At 42.6% G+C, this 21,349-nt stretch overlaps 1 protein-coding gene across 7 annotated transcripts; it reads right to left on the bottom strand.

Moving 5' to 3' along the window:
* Positions 1–518: 518 nt before the first annotated feature.
* Positions 519–12,639, bottom strand: LOC104876365 (zinc finger protein 14-like). Of its 7 annotated transcripts, none has more exons than XM_019210679.2 (5): positions 12,354–12,627; positions 5,151–5,277; positions 4,893–4,953; positions 2,831–3,371; positions 519–731 (listed from the first exon to the last, which is right to left on the bottom strand). In XM_019210679.2, the coding sequence occupies exons 1-5, from the start codon at positions 12,387–12,389 to the stop codon at positions 708–710; spliced, it is 789 nt and encodes a 262-aa protein (XP_019066224.1). In that variant the 5' UTR covers positions 12,390–12,627; the 3' UTR covers positions 519–707. The 7 variants fall into 7 exon arrangements, with proteins under 7 accessions (XP_019066224.1, XP_019066225.1, XP_019066217.1 ...); XM_019210680.2 differs by having other exon boundaries at positions 2,818–3,371; positions 12,354–12,626; XM_019210677.2 differs by lacking the exon at positions 519–731 and adding an exon at positions 1,652–2,009 and having other exon boundaries at positions 2,818–3,371; positions 12,354–12,629.
* Between the last annotated feature and the right edge of the window lie 8,710 nt (positions 12,640–21,349).

Below are 21,349 nucleotides of genomic sequence, written 5' to 3'. Positions count from 1 at the left end.
AAAAAAAAAAACAAACAAAAAACACAGACAATACTGTGTTTTGTTAAACTTAAAAAACAGCATGCCAGGGAGGTTTCAATATTATAATTCAATTTGCTGAACATGATCATTGAATGCATCTTTACTTTCTAACTTAGAACATGATGAGTACCTCTCCCACATGCTGGAGATTGAGCCTGTGTATTCTTTGCTAGCTGGAAGTCTTTCTCCTAATCATCCTTTCTAAGAGACACTGCACCTGTTTTCCTAACAATTTTTCATTATCATGATCCACTTACTAGTGAAAATTTAATGCAGAGCTATATGCTATATCTGGCCATATTCACAGTTGTTTGAAGAAGCACCAACTACTGTGCACCCTACGATATTTGCCAACCCCTCAGTGTCACCTTTTGCTCTTTGTTGAATTCATCTTTGATGTGAATGCTACATTCAGAGAAATAAAGAAGGATGCCAAACAGAATAGAGATAGGAAAAAATGCAGAAGGAATTAACTAAAATATTTATTTTGAGGGGCTAGTAATATCGACCGTTATTTTCCTGATCTTCAAATATATACTTACAGGCACCTCTAAAAGCTATTGTGAAAATTTTATAATGTTACACGTGTAAGAGATAGAGTACATTTTCTTTCCATTTGCCTACATTTCTTGTGTTTCTTGTGCTTCAAATATTAACACCAACTGAAGACACTGATTCAATATTCATTACCCATCAGCGTTTTCCATATTCTGCAAAATAGGTAACATTTTCAAGATTTAGTAAACAATTATTCACTTAATCATTTTACAGACATTTTTGAGTTTGTAATTTATGTCAAGAAACATTACATATACTATATTAACAGAGTCAAGGACAAAAACCATATCATCCTCTCAATCGATGCAGAAAAAGCATTTGATAAAATTCAACACCCATTCATGATAAAAAACCCTGCAAAAAATTGGAATAGATGGTCTATAGCTCAACTCGATAAAGGCTATCTATGAAAAACCAACAGCCAACATATTAAATGGCCAAAAACTGAAAAACTTTATGTTAAAATCAGGAACAAGACAAGGATGCCCACTATCACCACTCTTCCTCAATATAGTTCTGGAAACATCAGCCATAGCAATTAGACAAGAGAAAGAAACCAAAGCAATAAAGATAGGAAAGGAAGAAGTTAAACTGTCATTATTTGCTGGCGATATGATACTCTACATTGAAGACCCCAAAAATTCCCCCAAAAGACTTCTAGACTTAATTGACACTTTCAGCAGAGTAGCTGGATACAAGGTCAACACCCCAAAATCAACAGCCTTCTTGTACACAAATAACAGACTCACTGAGCCAAAAATTGGGGAAACAATTCCTTTCACAATAGCATCCAGAGGGTTTTTCTCCAATGTTAAGTTTTTTAAAAAATTTTTTAATCTTTCACAATGGGTATGACAAATGAAAGCTTTCCCTCATTGCTTATATATATAAGGTAGGGTTTCTACACAGTGTGACACCTTTTATGTTTATAAAATGAATTGTACTTAGCGAAGGCTTCCCCACACTGCTTACATACATAGGGGTTTTCTCCAGTGTGACTCTTTTTATGTCTATAAAATGAAGTCTTACTAGTGAAGGCTTCCCTACACTGCTTACATTCATAGAGTTTCTCTCGAGTGTGGTTACTTTCATGTCTATAAAATGATCTGTTATTAATGAAGGCTTCCCCACACAGCCTGCATACATAGGGTTTCTCTACATTGTGGCTCTTTTTATGTCTGTAAAATGAGCTGTTATTACTGAAGGCTTCCCCACACTGCTTACATACATAGGGCTTCTCTCCAGTGTGACTTCTTTCATGTGCTTGACAATTACTGTGAGTGGTGAACGCTTTCCCACACTGCTTACATACATATGGTTTTTCTCCAGTGTGAGTTCTTTCATGTGTTTGGCAATTATAGCGTTGCCTGAAAGCTTTGCCACATTGCTTACATACGTATGGTTTCTCCACAGTGTGACTCTTTCTATGCCTAGAAAATGAACTATAATTAGTGAAGCCTTCCCCACACTGCTTACATACAAAGAGTTTCTCTCCAGTGTGACTTCTTTCATGTATTTGACAATACCCATGAGAGCTGAAAGCTTTCCCACACTGCTTACATACATAGGGTTTCTCTCCAGTGTGAGTCCTTTCATGTTTTTGACAAGCACCGCGTGCCCTGAAAGCTTTCCCACACTGTTTACAGGTGAACGGTTTCTCTCCAGTGTGAATTCGTTCATGCACTTGACGAGAGCTGGGACTGGCGAAAGCTTTCCCACACTGCTCACATATGTAGGGTTTCTCCCCAGTGTGAATTCGTTCATGTGCATAACAAGAACTAGAACTGGCAAAAGCTTTCCCACACTGCTTACACACAAAAGGTTTCTCTTGAGTGTGACTTCTTTTATGGATACAAAAGGAACTGCTATACATGAAAGCTTTCCCACAATCCTTACACACTAAGGCTTTCTTTCTAGGGTGAGCCCTTCCACTGTGAGTTCTTTCATGCGCCTGACAATGACTGCGCCTATTGAAAGCTTTCCCACATTGCCTACATACGTGGGGCTTCTCTCCAGTGTGACTTATTTTATGTCTAGAAAGTGAACCGCAATCAGCAAAAGCTTTCCCACACTGCTTACATATATAAGGCTTCTGCCCAGTGTGAGTTCTTTTATGTCTAAATAACGAACTATAATGAAGATATGTTTTCCCACATTGCTTACATATGTACGATTTCCTCAATCTGTGAGTTCTTTTATGTCTACAAAATGAAGAGCGATTAGTAAAAGTTTTCTTACAGAGTTTACACACACAGGGTTTGTCTGCAGTGTGAGTCCTTTCCTGTACTGGAATATCGTGGTGAGAAGTTGTTCCTCCTGGTGTACACACAGAGACATTGGCTCGACTGTGGTATTTCTGGTGCATTTGAAAATAACTGGGTGTATCGAAGGCTTCGGCATCTCCTGTACCTCCAGAGGGCTTCTCTCCAATGTAAGTCCCTTCAGTACAGTCAGAGTAGGATTTCCCACATTGCTTTCCCCTGCAGGGTTTCTCCCCAGGGCTTTCTGCACGCTTCTGAAAGGACTGGAGATCTTTGCCGGTTCCCCCATGTTCCTTCCTCTTAGACAGCTTCTCTTCAGATCCCGGGTACTCACAGGACTCCAGGGTACCGCGAGTGCTGACGGGAAGGTTTAGGGATGAATGACTAATGGAAGGAACTCCGTCAGCTACGCTTTCAGCTGTTTGCGCACCGAATGGTTTCATGTTCACATGAAGGTTTGGAGTCCAAAGAAACATTCCTCCAAGTTCACAGTATAATTGACATTGACAGCATTTCTCCGTCTCTTCACTGCTGTAGAAGAAAAAATAACAAAACAACCAATCATATTTAAAACTGTCTCCTTATTAAAGATTTATCAGGAGGTGATCTGGTGTGAGGCTCCTTAACTACATTTGACAATGAATTTAATGTACTCATTGCAAGATGGCTTGAAAACAGCTTTTACTGAAAGACGATTTTTCAAATGTTTGCAATATATAATATTTACTTCCATTTTGGGGAAATTGATATATGCTGATTATTTTTTAAACTATTTCATCCATGATACCACCCCTCCCTTCCACTGAACCTCTTTCCCCGCTGTAAAGTTTGCCTCTTTCTGTTTTACCATCATCTCTCATTTTACAGCTTGTTATTTTGAGTTTATCATACAAACTATACCAGGTGACATGGAACTGTCTCACTTATTTTCATGTAATATTATGGACACAAGAGTCATCCATTTCTTGAGCGAATGATACCAGTTCATTTTCCACTGAGCACAATTCCATTATGTATACTTAGCACAGTATGTTCAGGACTGAAGGTTTAATGCACAGCCTTAGCAATGTGCTACATTCCCTGGCTTTTTTTATGTTTTATTTTGAGCAGAATCTCGTCGGTCATTTACGTTGCCCAGGCTGAGGACAAGTGTGATCTTCTTGTCAACTTCCCAGAGTGCTAGGATTTCAAGCATATATCATCATGCCTAGACTATCTCATAGATCCTTAATCCCCTCGTTTGTGGGTGGCCAGCAGTTTGCTTCCAGAGCTAGCTATTGTGAGTTGTGCTGTTATAAACGTGGATATGCATTTATCAGTCTAATATGATTACTTTAACTTTTGGCAGAATATACCCAGAAGTTCAGCTGGATGAAATGAAATTTCTATTTGTGCTTATCTCCATAGACATTTCCTGGATGTTGAACTGCATGACAATCCCACCAACAATAAAAGAAGGTTTCTTCTAATAATTTTGGAGGAAGGATGGGGTGGATGCTATGGAGGATTACTTGAAGACAGCCATTACCAAAACAGTGACATTCATTTCAATGATTTTGAATACATCTACAATGTCAGCAATTATGCAAATACTGAACACATTTACTACATTTAAATAAAGATAGCATTTTGTATATAAATCGACTGATATCAAAGTAGGCTTTAGAGAACACACAGATACATTAACTGATACAAATACCCTGAACTTGTAACCAGGCATGAACACAAAATTTGTTTCATATACACCTACAGTCAATGCCTAAAGGACAAAGTCACACATTCTTATAACCCTGAACGTGGAACAAAATTTGTTTGTCCTGATGTATTAGATAACGGCACTTGTGTCTCAGTACTTCCTACATTTCCAATATTAGAGAGTTTTAATATTCAATTGTCACATTATAGATACTCAAACCATGTGGATTTTAGGAGAACCGTGAGATTAAATAAATAAATAAACTTTAAACTCGTTCAATACTTGCTTGGTTTTAAAATTTGCGCTCATTCTCTGACTCTTGAGGAACATTGTTTTTGATGTTGGGCACAAATTACCTTAGATATCTCTTCCAACATTTGCACTCATCTTCAATTTGCTGATTATTATAGTATTGTCCTAAAGGGCAGAAAGAGAAACATAATGATAAATTGCTACACTACATAAAAATTAACAGATTTTTATTTACATTCAAAGTGTCACGTGAAGATGCCAGAAATATCCATTAAATGTTTTCATATTCCAATGAATGAAACTACACTGGTAAGACACAATGTTCCCTACTTATATACATTAGAAAATAATGTCTTTCTTACCAATAACAGCCATGTTCTTCAGTGTTTCTGACATCACGTCTCTGTAGAGCATCTTTTGGGATGGATCCAGCAGAGCCCATTCCTCCAAGGTGAAGTTCACAGCCACATCCTCAAAGTCCACTGCCTCCTAAATCATCACACATATTTCCAGGAAAAAAAATTGAGACTCACAAGCTCAGAACATTTCAGCTGCGCTCATGAAAAGTTGAAATGAAGCTGAATCCTTTAAATATTTACTCCATGTTTTGGTCATCAGACACTTATTCTTCAACCACGTGGACACCTTACACAGGAAATCGGATGTTACACTGGAATCCATTGCTAAAGCCACAACAGAAGGGGAGCACAGGTCCTCTCACTGGTTAGATCCAGTTCTGTTTGTACTCTGTCTCCAAAGCATAGCTCACTGAGTCTATAAAATCATCGTCTAAATAAAAAGCTGGAGTAGATGAGTATCTAATTAATTGCTCTAAGAGATCACAGAAAATGTCTCTTTCCAAAACATATTTAGGGAATTGTTCCCTTCCTTCTCTGATTATATTTAGGCAGCATTTTGAAACTCATATCTAGTTTCACAGACAACACATTATTGAACACTAAATACAATTCACGAATGATAATTTAAAATGTTCCTGGACGGCATTACAGTGTTTAATAGAGAATGGCTAAGAACAATGGAATTAAATTAAGGAGGTCATATTATGTTACATCTCAGTGATACCAAATGATCAAATGTCACAGAGGTATAAAAAATTCTAGGGTGATATAAGCTAGACAAATGCAGGGATGGATATGATCAAATTATATATGTACCGAACATCAATATTTTGCAAAGTTAGTAAACACTAATAATAAAAGGAAAAAGTGGCAGAAAAATTTGTCACTTCCAAATCACATCTTTGATTTGTCAAAAGAATTATAGCTGTGGAGTATAATGAATGTCTAACAATAATCAATAATTAGTATACAAGAAGGCATAGCTTGCCTAATATATAAGAAAGAAATTTAAAAATCCACTATTAGGGGACTATATTGGTAGAATGAATGACAAATAGTTCACAGAAAAGGAAGACCATCTTCAGCGGGCTTACATGCAAATAGAATACCGATCCACGATAGACCTGTAATTGTACAAAGTGGCAGAAATCACAATGTGTTTAATACAACCAGGGAAAAACAGGTACATACATTGAAACACGAAATTTATTCTCCAATTAAGTTACATCTTGAAATGGAAAATATAAATGTGAATACTTCAGAATTCATAGTTATCTTTTGGATGTGAAAAAGTGTTTCTTTAATGGGAAAGCCAGAAGCCATCAAAATTAGAGGAAGAAACAGAAACGCATGTAAAACATGAGATATAAAAGAGACAATAAAGAAAAAGTATTTACAGTGTATACAATAAAAATAATTTGGGTAGACAGCGTAAAATCAATAAACACAAAGCAAAAACAAACAAAGCCTATATGACTCAAGAGAAAACACTAAATATGAAACAAGATCTATGAGCTTGGGCAAGGAAATAGCCCGAAGACATGACATTGTAGAAGGATAAACTAGTGAACAGCTGTATGCAAGAATAGTAGATTAAGAGCTGGGGATTAGCTCAGTGGCACTGTGCCTGCCTCGCAGGCACAAGTTCCTTAGTTTGATCCTTAGTACCAAAAAAAACCCATCATCATCATAATAGTCAATCACACGATACACTCCACCGCCACTTCTTCTACTTTTGAGTATACCAAACTACAGACCAGTGACATCACTCCAACTTCTGAAAATACACTGTACTGTTGTTCCTGGACACACATGCGATTCTTTTCACATCAGTTAAAAGTAAACTTGATAATAACTTCAACCACGTGGCTGACCACTAGAATGGATGAGAAAGCACCGCTCCTGGATCAGGTAGGAGCACAAAGGAACAATGGTGAGACACAGACACCACCCATAATGGTTTTCTGCGCAATTTCTCCGGTACTCATTTATCGAACATGCCAAGGGGGCAAAACTAAAAGAATACTGCCTGGTGACATTTACACACGGTAAACAGGAAAAGCAGCAAGAGAAATAGGACGGTGTGCGTCTACGGGAAAGGCGCTCCACACCTTTCCAGGACTGGCGTGACACGTCGGGCAGTTGGCATGAACGGTGGCTGACAGACGGGGAATTCTCCACACAGACCAACAAACTGAAGAGGGGCAAAGAGCAACGTGGCAAGTAAGGTTAAAAACGCAGGCTCAAAAAGAAAACACTCTCTCGGAAATATGTAGAAATTCTTTTGTTTTGCTTTTTTCTCTTCTCCCTTCATTTTTCTTTGCTCCTCGACTGGTATTATTATTATTATTAACTATTGGTGGAGTTTGGAGTTTTATCATCAGTTTTCTTACTTTCCCTTTTCAAAACATAACTGTTTGGTTTTAATAGGTCCTTTTTTTCTCCCGTCTCTCTTCTTTCCTCGCCATCTCTCTCTCAACCTACATATCCTGAGTTTCTTTCTTATCCTCTTCCCCTCTAGTTTAATCTCCATTCCCTTTTCTTCATCCTTAGCCTACTTGGCTTTTTGGTAACTGTTATATAACACTACTAATTTCCCTTTGCTTTTTAATTTTTATAATCTGTGTTTTTTCTTCATGGTCCCATAGCCACACCATTTACCCTTATGAATCTGTAGGTAGTTAACAGTATCTTACCACAGCTGAATACTGTTCTGTTGGAAAGGAGGCAAAATTGCTCTATGGAATAGGTATTTGCTGTACATAAAAATGCCTGGTTGGTCTTACAGTGTGTTCTATAAATATAGAGCTTAGCCTTACGGTTAACAGTGGTACAGTATTATTAGAGTTGGTCATTAAAGACTTTGCGCTTGATACTCTTCTTGATTGTAATACTTTAGCCAAGGGGACCTAGAGATTATGCTCAATTGGTGTTCAGTGCATACAAATATCCATACTGTCTGGAGGTCGCAAACGCTACTACACCCCATTACCAAAGAACTGGGTACTAGGCCTTTCCTTGCTCACAAAGGTGGCAGGACCCTGGTACATACCCTAGGTCCAACGGCTACCTAAGCCTAGAGGACAGCTCTGAAAAGTTGATGCTGTTATAACCAGAAGTAATTATCTCTGCAAAACAGGGACAGAAAACAAACAAATCACTTAAAAGACTTCACAGGGAGGCAATATCTTACTAAAAAAATCTTCATATAAGTCACAAGCTCTCTGCACTCTAGTGGACCTCAACCCACAGTAAACTCCTCCCACCGGAAAAAAAAAGCGAGGAAGAAATGAGAGGGATAATATATGAAAAAAATATACACACTCACAGAAGCATGGGGTTCCAAAGCAACAGAAGACCTCTGAGGTCTCCTAACTCTCCCAAGGCAGGGCAAAAAGTCACAAAGGTAGAGGAAAGCAAACACTGACTAGTGAAAGAAGCACATCATCAAAAAATCATGTATTATGACCAAGTAAGTTTAGTACCAGAAATACAAGGATGCTTCATCATGTGTAAATCAATAAATGTAATGCATCATATAAACAGAAGCAAGGTCAGAAACTATACAATATATCAATAGATGCAGAAAAAAAGGCTTTTAAAAAAATCCAATACCCCTTCATGATGATTTAAAAAAACAAAAAACAAACAACTCAAGAAACCAGGTAGGGTGGATCATACCTGAATTGGATAAAAGCTATTTATGACAAACAAACAGCCAGCCCCATATTAAATGGGGAAAAAACTAAAAGCATCTCCCTCCACCCCCAAAATCAGTACTTGAAACATTAGCCTGTGCAATTAGGCAAGAGGGAGAAATAAAAGGGATACATACACGAAAAGAACTCAAACTATCATTCTTTGTAGATGACATGCTACTCTATGTAGAAGCAGCAAGGAATGCCACCCCAAAACTCGTAGAACTAATAAGCAACTACAGCAGCGTAACAGGACATAAGATAAACACATAGAGATCTTTAGCATTTGTGCACACCAATAAAGAACCCAATGAGAAGGAAATTATCAAAACACCACTATTCACAGAAGCTTCGAAAATAATGAAATGCGGTGGAATTAACTTAACCAAGGAAGAACCACTACAAAGAAAAGTACATTACTCTGAAAAAGGAGACTGTAGAGAGCATCAGAAAATAAAAATATGTTCCCTGCTCTAGTATAGACAGAATCAATGTTGAAAAAATAGCCATCCTCCCAAATCTGTTACATAGCATCAGTGCAGTCCCCAAAAAAAACACCAACAGCATACTTCACGGAACTACAGAAAACGATCCCCAAGTTTATACAGAAGACGTGATCCAGAACAGCAAAAGCAAATCTGAGCAAGAAGAGCAAAGCAGGAAGCCTCCAATGCCAGACCTGAAGCTATTCTACAAAGTAATAGTGATAAAAACGGCATGGTACTGGAACGAGAACCAATGCATGGATCAATGGAACAGAATAAAGGATCCAGAAACATTCCTAGACACATTCACTTATTTAACCTTTGACAAAGGGGCCAAAAGCATTTGTTGGAGGAAAGACGGCCTATTCAACAAGGGGTGCTGGGAAAACTCCTCTGTTTACAGAAGACTGTAACCAGACCCAAATCTGTCACATGTACTAAATTAAAATAAAAACAAACCAAACATCTAAGCATCAAAAAGAAACATTAAACTTCCTGGAAAATAAAATAGGTAAAACATTTGAAGACATAGGTATAGGAAAGCATTTTCTAAACAGAACTTCAGTGGCACAAGAAATAAACAGCAAGAATCAACAAATGGGATTATATCAGAGGAAAAAGCTTTTCTGCACAGCAAAATAATCAACCAGTGGATTGAAGGGACAATCTACAGAATGGGGAAAAAAATCTGCCAGATATTCCTCAGATGGAGGAGTAATATCTAGAATATATAAAGAACTAAAAAGAGTTCTGATCCCCTAAAATTAAAGACCCAGTCAAGAAATGGGCAAGTGACTAGGCAAAGTGGATAAATAAATAAAGGAGGCAGAGGTTGTTTAGGAGCTAAAGAAATTATTCTAACTGTACTATGGTGGTGATTATGATTATTTTAAATAAATAAAATTATAAGTAAACTATATCCTAACGTTGGCAGAAAAGACAATGTCTAGTTGATAATTTTTCAAATTTGGAAAGCTATTCACAATATAACTGATAATAATGAATGAAAGGAAAAAGTCAGAAAGAGGAAGAGACGGGAAAAGAAGGAAATGAAGGAAAAGAAGGTAGATGGGAGCAAGAAATGGAAGTGAATGAAGGAAGGAAAAAGAGGCAAGAAGAGAAGGGAGAGAAAGGAGCAAAAAGCAATCAGAAAAGAAAACAATGAAGAAAGACAAAGAGGATGTAGGGAGAGAAAGTCAGGAGAGAGACAGGTGAGAGAAAAAGGTCGGAACATAGATACCAGTGTGCCCCTATGTACTACCCTCCTAGACAGAAAAATTCTCCATGAGAGCTTTAAGGGGAAAGGCTCTCTTCCTGTTGCCCTTCTGATTCTTGTTCCTAAACAAGAATGTGACAGGATTATTGATCTTGAATGTCAGGCTCTTCAACTAGCTATTTTGAGATATTGCAGAATTTGAGTAGAAAGCCCACGACAAATGAGGACTCAGAATTCTTGACAATCACAATGAGACAGATTGCACACGTGGACAAGGCAATCCGGTGCTCCTCAGCAGAGAGGATTCTCAAGGTGGCAGTCTCATGAAAACCGAAGCGAGAACAGTGAGCATCTTTAAGGACCTTCGAAGACCACACTCATGGTGAAGTGGACTTCTCCGTACCAGCACTCTTCACGAGGAGGAGAAATGTTACAGAGAATATCTTGGATTAGCACAGACTGAAGAGGGCATCATAGAAAGCTACTATTGGTCACCATAGTTGCCACAACAAAAGACATCAAAGAAAAAATCAGTAATAACAGAAGACATATTTGTGCAATGTTTAACAAGTCCCCATCTGTCCATCATGCCTTTGACTCACTCTCGTACTAAGCCAACACACACCTCTTCCTTTTTGTCACACTAAGAACTATCTAACCTCGGAGAAGACCCTCTGGTACGGGTGCTGATCGTAGAACCATCCAGCATGGCCTCCTCCCCTACTTTCTTTCTTCTCCCATTCGTTCCACTCTACAGGAAACTCTTTTCTCCTGAACGATTCTTGTACCTGCACACCTTTAACCCTACTGCAGCACTGCATAATATGAAGTCCACCTCAATCTGCACTGCGGCTCCTGAAGCAACACCTACAAGCAGTCCAAGGACTATCAGGATTGTACGAGATAACCCTCTCCTTTCCTGCTCCTCACAAATCACAAGTCCAAGTAGATGCCCCAGTTTGGAGTTTCTCAGGGTGGGTTTAACTCGCAGACCCTTTTGGAAGTTGTCCTTAGCGTGGACATCTTCAGCTGCCTCAATAACATACTAATTCCCCCTCCATTTTTTCAGTATTCCGAACGTTTGTAGGAATCCTCACGTACATGGTCTCTCTGCGCTCAACATGGCGGTGCACTGTGTCATCACAGCACTTGGAAGGTCTGGGCAAAAGGATGGCCTCGAGTTGGAGACCGGCCTATGCTGCAGAGTGAGTTCAAGGCCAGCCTGAACTAGAGGGCAAGATCCTGTCTCAAATAAACAAACAAACAAAAAAGTTCTATCTGCGAACAGAGTAGCCACCTAACTAAGATGATACTTCTCTGCGTTGCTGTGTGTGTGACACACGAGTTCACTGCCTGCTTGGCAATTAAGGATTCACATCCACTGACATTAAACATTTCTTTGGATTCCCCTTGCCTCATCAACACCTATCATGAGCTTGTCAACGAGGGGACATACTGGAAATTTACAATTTCAGGCTCATCAGAAAGGAGCATTTCCCCCCGGGTGTGTGTGTGTGTGTGTGTGTGTGTGTGTGTGTGTGTGCGTGTGTATCACAAACATTTATAAAATGCAGGTCCTTCTAGGGCCAAGGACACCAGAATTCGCTCAGTTCAACCCCGCACCTGAATTACGGTCTTCCCACGGCTCTGGCCTTGTGTGATCGCTGTGGGAGACACAAAGCTGGGGACCCAGCGCTGGACCAGTGCCCGCCCAGAGAGGGGGACACGGGGCACCCAGCATTAGAGACCAGGAGGACCTCGGACTGCAGCACACAGTGAGACTGGCTCCCGCCACACCCACTCACACCTCACCCCCAGGCGTCCCAGTCTGTACCATCACCATTGTGTGGCCGCGCTGCACAGAGCCGGCAGAAGTCACGGAGAAAGGCGATCTAACCCGTTGATGTGTTTCTCAGCAACGCTGAGATGCGGTCATAGGCACCATGACACCGGAAGAGCCCTCCCTCCTCCCGCCTGATTGGGCCATTCGTACGACCGCCTCTTAGTGATTGGCTCTTGCTCCATTTCCCGCCTCTGAATCAGTGATTGGGTGCTGCTCATTGCCAATCCGCTGAGCTGGGAGAGACTACGGGAGGGACGAACCCCTACTTGCGTGAGTGGAACTCTGAGACTTCTAGAGCGGCGGCTCTCCCGGAGTGTTAGTTTGTCCTAACCTGTTGAAATATTGTATTTAAGCAGATTTTGCGCCCGCCTTTTCCGCGTTGCCACTTTTTTTTTGGCCGGGTCTGTAGAGTCACATCTGTGCCGAGGCTGGCCCTGAAGTAGCTGTGATCCTCCTGCATCGGCCTCCCCAGTGCTGTGATTAAGAGGCACCACCCCACCTGGTACTACTTCTTTCTAGACTCATTGGGCTTTTTCCTTTCTCTTCACCTTAAGAATGGGGTCACAAGTGTGCTGTAATAGTTCCACAGTTAGTATTCCGTGCAGAAATCACAGCCATGAGAACCAGGCAAGGCCAGGACACAACGGAATAGAGGGAGGGGCTGATGTTATCAGACATCAAAAATTTGGAAAAAGGTAGTTGGCTAGGTGGACAAGATTTTCTAACACCGTACCAGTCTAATCATTTTAAGCCAAGACAATAAATACGTACCCGAAAAGGAATACAACGATCGAATAAAGAAACGTCACAGTAGATTATAGCAATATTCTACAAAGGAGTAAAGAGGGAAACTATTGCAAGCATTTCAGCTGCAGCAGACTGTCAACCCACTTTATCTGGGGTCACAAAGAAAACATGAATTCTGGAAACAAGTATATTCCCAAGCCAGAGGGCCAGAATGATTCCGGAAATACAGCCCCTGTACCGTATCATTGCCTGGTGTTGGAGCGGGGACACCCAAAGACTTCAGACTGTCATCCCCCTGTGGTCTGTAGGTCCCTCCACACAGGTTAAAATGTCCAATTATTAACTCACTATATTTCTTCAGGGGAGATATTACTTGCAGTCTTGTGAACTCTCCCATTAATATCTTGTTTGGGGCCCGGGATGTAGCTCAGTGGTGCTGCCTCACGCCTCACAAGCGCAAGGTTCTGAGTTGGATTCCCTGGTACCCCCCCATCTTGTTTGGCTTCAGAGTGCAGGATAGGAGTGAAGCACACTTCTGGGGTCTGGTTGAGACCCCTCCTCCCTGCCCCTTCCGTCCAGGCCCTTGTCCTGCTCTGTGCTTCCGGCTCCCGTATCGTAGTCATTTTCTTTCCTCATTTCTTGCCACTATGATATTTCTCCTTAGGAGACAACGGATTTCAATCTCTGAAACCATGTGTTAGGAGAAAAGGAAGAGAAACAGAGGTATAGGCTCAACAGTACAAGTTTATTTCAGAATAAACCCGAGAGGAACCACTCTGGCACTAGAGGCCAGACCAGTTACTGTCGTGCAGACTATAAGGTCTTTATAGGGGTCCCAGGCGTATACAGAGGGGGCTGTGGAAGCGAGAGGCACCACGGGACTTTCGAGGAGAAAGTTCGGTAGGAAGAGGTTGTGGCTTTCCACCCGGTCAGGGCTTGAGGGTGTGGAGGGGTCGTACTTTGTCAAGAACAGGGTAGAACGTGACTGGACACTCTAGGGTGCAGCTGTGCTTCCTGGGCCTTCCATCGGCAGCAGGGGTGGCGCACAGCAGGACGAAGGGATTTAAAGAGATCTCTGCTCGGACCAGATTGGTGGCGCCCGATTCCTTAACCATGAGCCAAGATAAAGGTCTTTGTACCTGTAACCAAAACTGCTACGATTAATATTTAGTGTGTGAGACGAGTAAACGACCAAACGCATCAGCCTTCCTCAGAAGACTGTGTACGTGAGTCTTCTCGAGGACTGTATGCACAGATCTGCTTCGTGGGTACACGTTTCAGGGTGACCACATCACAGTACTTTCTGACGAACGGCCCATGACGACCCGTAAGAAACCCTGCAAAGACAGAACCTGGTTCCACTCACAGGCGTCCCGGCGTCACACTGCCCTGCGGCAGTGTCTGTTAACAATTATTCCAGTCAAGTCTTTCCGTCAAAACCAGGTAAGCCCTTGTTTTTCTTTTGTGCTTATTCACGCAATAGAGAAACATAATTCTAAGATACTGTATTTGGATTTAAAGCATGCAAGAAATATTATGTATTGGAAAACAAAGATGTCATGAAATATTTCCACGTGACAGAATGCGTTGAAACAGCTAATCAAATGTACATTGTTCAGGGCTGGGGTTTTAGCTCAGTGGTTCTGCCACCTGCCTCATAAGCGCAAGGATCGGACTTCGATCCTTGGTAGCCACAAAAAAGGAAGAAGAATATATATGCACGTTGTTCACTTTCTCCTGTGCGTTGGTGGATCCCTCACCAGTCCACTCGAATGGTGTCACATCTGCTGCGTGCCTAGGGACTTACATATTCTGCTTAGCTTAGTAAAACTACCTCTTGATTCCCTCTCAGTCGTATTGATCCTTGGAGTCATTTCTCTAGCCAAATGCAAAGCATCTGATAAGTACCCCTCCTTTTCAAACAGTGGGACTGACCCACGTTTTAATTTCTGGGAGCCTAAATCACATCCCGCTGCTGCACTTATTCATTAGAAGTTATACCAAGTGAATACGGCGATGCTTCAGGTGTGTTCTAGGGACAGATTTACTGTGGCTGTTTTCCAAAGCCTGTCACACCACAGGAACTAGGAGAATGCACATAGAATATTATTTTAACAAATCATACTTTAGGAATTCTGATATAGGGATTTCTAAAACTCTTAAAATTTGAGTAAAAATTCTCTCTTATGTGTATCATAATATGGTTAATAATGGTGCAACTGTTCAGTTTCTTTTGTTTGTTTGGGTATTTTGGGGGGTTACTGGGATGAAACTCGGGGCTTTGTGCTTGCAAGGCAGGTGGCGGCATCACTGAGCTAAGTCCCGGGCCCTGTTCGTAGTTTCTTGATGTGGAATCATCTAAAATTCAGCAGGGCCAGGGGATATTTATGGCCTAAACACACAACAGGACAAAAAAATCTGCTCCCCCTTTATGTCATGTGAAATGAATTTCCAGCACATCTATGTGTTTTTTTGAAAACCAAACTCACCACTGCTTGAAAATCGTTGACCTAGCAACGACATTGCACACCTGGGCCGGTTAAATAGCAAGACATCCAGAATGGGCAGAAAGTCCAGAGGATTTCCAAACCTGGGGGATTCCTCCATTCTGCCACTTCTCCACCACAGACCAGGGTGCAGAATCCTTCTCAAATTATTTGATCTCTACATGGCACTGCCGGGCCACTTGACCTCCCCCATATGGGCTGCATTATAGAATGCAGTCAGGGCGAGAAGACCGAAGAGATTCCCGGGTGACATTCAGGTGACACTCAAGCCTGGGGGAGAGGCCCGATTGAGGGCAGCCTTCAACTCCTGCTGCGCTTTCTCTCTGCTGTGCGCCTCCCCGCGTGCCGTTCCCGTGGTCTCCTCCAGAGAGCCACCAACGAAGCCTGCTGGGAATCTGGGTGGATTGACGAGGAATTCAGTTGGCAGCCCCTTTCTGACCACATGACAGATTCCCTGCACACCCTGCCTTCCCAGAGAGAGCACAGCTGCTCTGTAAGGGTGAGGATCTCCCAGGCTTGGCAGGGCTGGATGGACAAGCCGTCAGCCCTTCCAGACTTCAAGACAGGGCAGGCGGGGTGGGAGCTGGTTGGAAATAGTGAGAAGCCAGTGTTTGCTCTCAGATAAACAAGCTAGAAGTCTTCCCAACATCAAAGTAATGTAGACCTGCCGTGGAAGGATGGTTCCTCTTGGGCAAGGAGGGTGCTGCTTTTGTCTGGGGAAGGTGTTTAGCCTTGGCTCTCTGCTCGGATGACATCAGTGTTCCCCTTTCCAGTTTCAGTGAAGAAGGAAGTCCCTGTATGTGAAAACAAAATGTTTCAGTGACCCTAATATATGCCTCCAAAAGGAAAAAACACTGGATATTATGGGGTAATCAATTTTTTTTTGTCTGCATGCATGCCAAAGATAAAATTTAATGGATAGATTTTTGCACAGGTAGAGATAAGAGTTTGGTATTTTGTGCCCCACAACTTCAGTAAATTTGAAGTTTCAGGTGCTCCTTAAATTACAAAGTAGCAATATTTTATCATCCCAGAAAAGCTGGAAAAAATATGAAAATGTACTTCCTGTGGTTAATCGGATGGATATTACTACTTAGCCCTGGCTGTGTAAACATGCTTGTTAACTGGAAAAACTAAGATAAGTTGGATTTCAAAATAAAGCACTGCGTAGTACATGTAGTGTGTACAGTACCCTGAGAGACCGGTTTACCCTGCGTGTCCTGTAGCTGACAGAGCAGGGCCCCTGCCGCAGCAGGAACAGTGCGAGTATCACACTGTTACCACGCGTGCCGGGCTTGTGGCTCTAGGAAACATCGGAGAAGGACGTTTCCAACCAAAGGAGGTTCACAGTGTTTTACTGCAGATAAGGAGTTAGGGTTAGGGTTATTCACCTTCTTCCTCCCTAGACACCGTAATCCAAAACCTAGGCACAGCGAACCCTTTCAGACTCCTCCCCAGCACAACTTACCACCTTTACTTCCTGTGTTCTGCTCTGATCGTTCCTTCTTCACTATTATTCATCCTCTGAACCTCTAACACCACAACACAGGCCCTTCCTACATACCTCAGTCAGACACTGTCTCACACGGCTCAGATCATCCAAATCTTTAACGGAACCATCCAGCCACCCTGCTGGGTCTGCCTCTGTCCTACCCAGAGAGCAGACTCAGTAATCCCTGCTCCCTTGGAACAGGGATAAGCACGTCCGCAGTGCTGCATTTCTCAGACTGCCAGTCCCAGCCATGCAGTCCTGGCTGAAAGCTCGGACGTCAGACTTCCAGGCCCAGAGGGTATCAGAAGCCTTAAAAGCTCACCAACTGCCACAGCAGGCCATGACTGGTCCCTCCCACAATGGACCACATCTACCCCAACCTGCGCCTTTGTGCATTTCTTAAAAGAAACAAGATCACTACCCCAGTTAGTTCTTCCGACACCTCCCTCTGCAAAGCTGCTACCCACCTCCTCCCACCTTCTGGTCACCGCAACTTTCACCGTCTGGGAACTCTTTCATGGGTCCCTCGGTACTCTTCCTTCCAGAGCAGTCTCAATGCTACCACATCTCAATGTTGCTAAGACAGAGGAAAGAACCCCCTAAAACACAGTCCCTGGCCCATGGAGATGCCCAAAATGCAGTCACCTCAATGCACCTGACAGCAGAGTCTTCCTAAACCAAAATTCACTGTTCTGAGCCAAGAAGGTCCTACAGTATTTCAACCTCACCCTTTCCCCTTTAACAGCTGCCACTTTTAAGTCCTCCCTCTGTATATGTCACAGATTCAAGGCAGTCTGACATTTACTTCCTAACCCACCCCAGACCGCTTCTTCCTGTCCCAGTTTGACCCCATGGAATGCCTTTCCCGAGAGACGGACATCTTCCGCGTGTGTGGAAACAAAGCATACATTTGCCTACTTACCAACTGGACCAGAACCTGTGCACCGGGCCTCCTCATTATCCTCCCTTTAGCAACATCTGATCTACCCATCCCTATTTCCCCCACAGCCATGTCAAGGCACGTGTGCCGCACAGGTGGTCCCCCAGTGGCCGCTCTCTCTCTCTCTCTCTCTGTCTCTGTCTCTGTCTCTCTGTCTCTCTGTCTCTCTGTCTCTCTCTCTTTCCAGCGATCTCTTCCCTCTTCATTGGCTCTGTCCCCTTCCGGCCCCCGACTCTCTTTCCTCTTTTCCTTCCCCGTATAATTAATCTTTCCCAAAGATTTTTTTTTTCTCAGGAACAACTAGAGGCCATCTCCAGGGCAACTATTGGAAAACACCTCCCAATGGCCTTCCTCCAAAACATAAAAACAAACAAACCATCAAAACCCCCCAAAACTTCACCACCTCCCTCTCAACAGGAAGTAGTCAAGAAAGAACAATGATGACCCATGCTCCTCTATCCCTTTAAAGCCAGGAATGACAGAGCCTGAGAGGGATGTGTTTGAAGGAGCCCACTGCCGTTTCAGAGAGATGTAGGATGTAGGTTTCATTTTACTTAGACCACAAGCAGTCCCCAAGGACATGGCAGCAGGTTATAGAGGACACGTCAGGAAGCCACAAGCTCCCTTTTTCTCCAACCCATACCTTCAAAGGAGGCCCCAACCCCCCAAACTAAGTGCTATTAAGAAGCCTCCAGCCTGGAAGACGCACCGTTCTGTTCACACAGAGAGGCCCCTCTCGGGTTTAGCAGTGAATGTGCTTGGATTGTGGAGTTCACATCTCTTTGTTCCCGCTCAGTTTGAGCAGATCTTTTGGAGCACTTTTATCAGATAGTTGTCCATATAATTAAGTGTCCAGTGACAGCACCCTGGAACATGTACACACATTAATCAAGATCTTATTTCTGGGAATGGTGGCACACACCTGTCATCTCAGCGCTCAGGAGGCTGAGGCAAGAAGATCGCTGTGAGTTCAAGACCAGCCTGGGCTGCATAGTGAGACCCATCTCAACAAAAACAAAAACGAAATATTGCTCTCTCTGGCTCACTCTGTGTGACCCCAGGACCGTAGTAGGGGAGTCAGAGGTAATGAACTCCGTGTCATCCAGGGGTCTCAGGATCACATTTGACAACGCACCCCGTTCCTTGCTTAGAAGGAACTCTCACAGCTCATCGGGGAGGTGCACGTGCCGGAACGGTTGAGCTGTATCTTGAACTAGTCCACACCCCTCAGCGTTCTAGGCCTTCCCAAATGTGTAGAAAGGAACATCCAGCCCACTGGTGACACTCTGGAAGGGATCTCTACAAGCACATTTTTATCCCAAACAGTTTTCTATATAAATTCTCCCCATAGGGGGCCGGAACTCCGGGTGGCTGCTGCCACCACACCTGGCCTGATTAATTCCTGAAAGAGCTGTTACTGTTGTACCCAGATCGCGATATCCCCAAAGACCACCAAGGAGTTGAGTCCGATGTAACAGGAGGAGTTTATTGCAGGCTTGAGCCCAGCAAACTCGAGCCTGGACCTCCAGTGGCACCGTCACAGCGGCTTCTAACTGAAGGCCCTGACCCATTTCCAAGACACGCTTATATAAGGCTGGGGATTGATACTATTTTTAACTTTCCATTACTAAGGGTTATTATCGGGACACTTAGGGGAAATACCTCATTCTCATGAGGGGAGTTGTAATCATGAGCTCAACGGAGGGGGGCGCTCTGTCTATTTTTAAGGAACACTTTATGTGATTACACAATTACGCAAACTCTCTGTACTCAGCAAAGCCTGTAATATCTCTAACTTATTCATTGCTAGGCAACTGTAGGGGAGGGGATAAATTCACTCTTGGGGCAGAAGAAGAGGAAAAGAAAAACAGGAACAGAAAAACAGGGAGGAGGTCGTTATAGCCCTTTGCCCAGAAAACTTTATATTCTGAGCAAAGGACAAAGAGTGAGACCACCTCGATCAGAGAACTTGGGTCCTACATTACTTCCAGTCATCATTTTATGTTAGCTGTTGTCAAGTGGTTTATCATAAACAGAGACTGACAGCCAAAACTCTCCCTAGGGACACACTAAGCTGGAATTACAGCATCCGGTTTAGACCGGTCATTACCAGCTTTGAAAAGGCTTTTGATCCCTGGGCATTCGCCGCCACTGTCATCTTGTACACCCACCAGAGGCTCATGGGTCTGCCCGATCTTGGAAGGAGACCTCCAAAGCGTAATTATCACAGCTGTTGAATTATGGTGATGAAAGCTGACTCACATGGCTGTTTTTCAGAGCAATTCATGAGCTGAGATTTATTTTTAGAGCAATTCATTAACCAGGATTTTTAAAGATGTGCTTTTGGGGCCTCCTACTGAAAATGTTAATATCGCATGATCATTAATTACATTTAGGTCAGCTGGTGGTGATGCTTAAGACTGGCCCTTGTGTTTGTCATGTTAATAAAATTATTCTGATGTTAATGAGACTGCTTGAGTTAGTCTTGGAATTCAGAAATGGAATGGGGAACGTCTGACTTTTGTAATTGGCACGAAAATAAGTGTTTAAAAACGCTGTTGGATTTGTAATTTTGTAACTATTCATTGTCAGGTAGTAGGTTAGCAGTGCTTACCAAAAATAGGGATGTGGTTCAGGGTTCAAAAATATGCAGTACTTGCTTCTTTGGAAGTGGGCCTGGTGTTTTGACTAAGATGAGAATAATGAAGAGTATATTTATTTTGAATCCTACTCAAATCATTAATCAATGTGAGTTAAACATGAAAATCATGGTCCCTATAAAAAGGATAACTAAAATGATAGAAAAATGAGATTGTTGTTTAGCACGGTCAGGGTATAAGTCGTCTTAAAGATGTGGTCCACTGACTGTAAGACTTAAAAGTCTCACTTCCACTCCACGGAGCACAAACAGCCCAAAAGGCCTTTGCAATGTTGGGCCCTAAAGCCCAATGAGGCTCCGTGAGCGCTATCGAGGAACGAGAAACCCAGGAAGGAACACACCAGGTTAGATGATAAAAGACCTTTATTAGTCTGGCCAGACGGCACTCTCAGAACCAAGTGGCTGGCTCAGAGAGGCGCCTAGCTTGGGCTGAGGTCCTCTTATAGGGAGTAAAAGAGGGGGTTAACATTTTTGGGCTCACAGACAGGAGACAAAGGTCTGCTGACTTGAGCTGGTGGTCAGCAGTCCCATGCTCAACAGTAACATATTGATGAGTAACAGGTACCACCCATAGGATGTCTCAAAGGTCACCAAGACACTCCGGATGAGCAAACA

The sequence above is a fragment of the Fukomys damarensis genome, unplaced genomic scaffold (assembly GCF_012274545.1).
Source record: "Fukomys damarensis isolate Sample0158 unplaced genomic scaffold, DMR_v1.0_HiC HiC_scaffold_37, whole genome shotgun sequence".
Classification (NCBI taxonomy): domain Eukaryota; kingdom Metazoa; phylum Chordata; class Mammalia; order Rodentia; family Bathyergidae; genus Fukomys; species Fukomys damarensis.
This window is presented reverse-complemented; position numbering and strand designations above follow the sequence as displayed.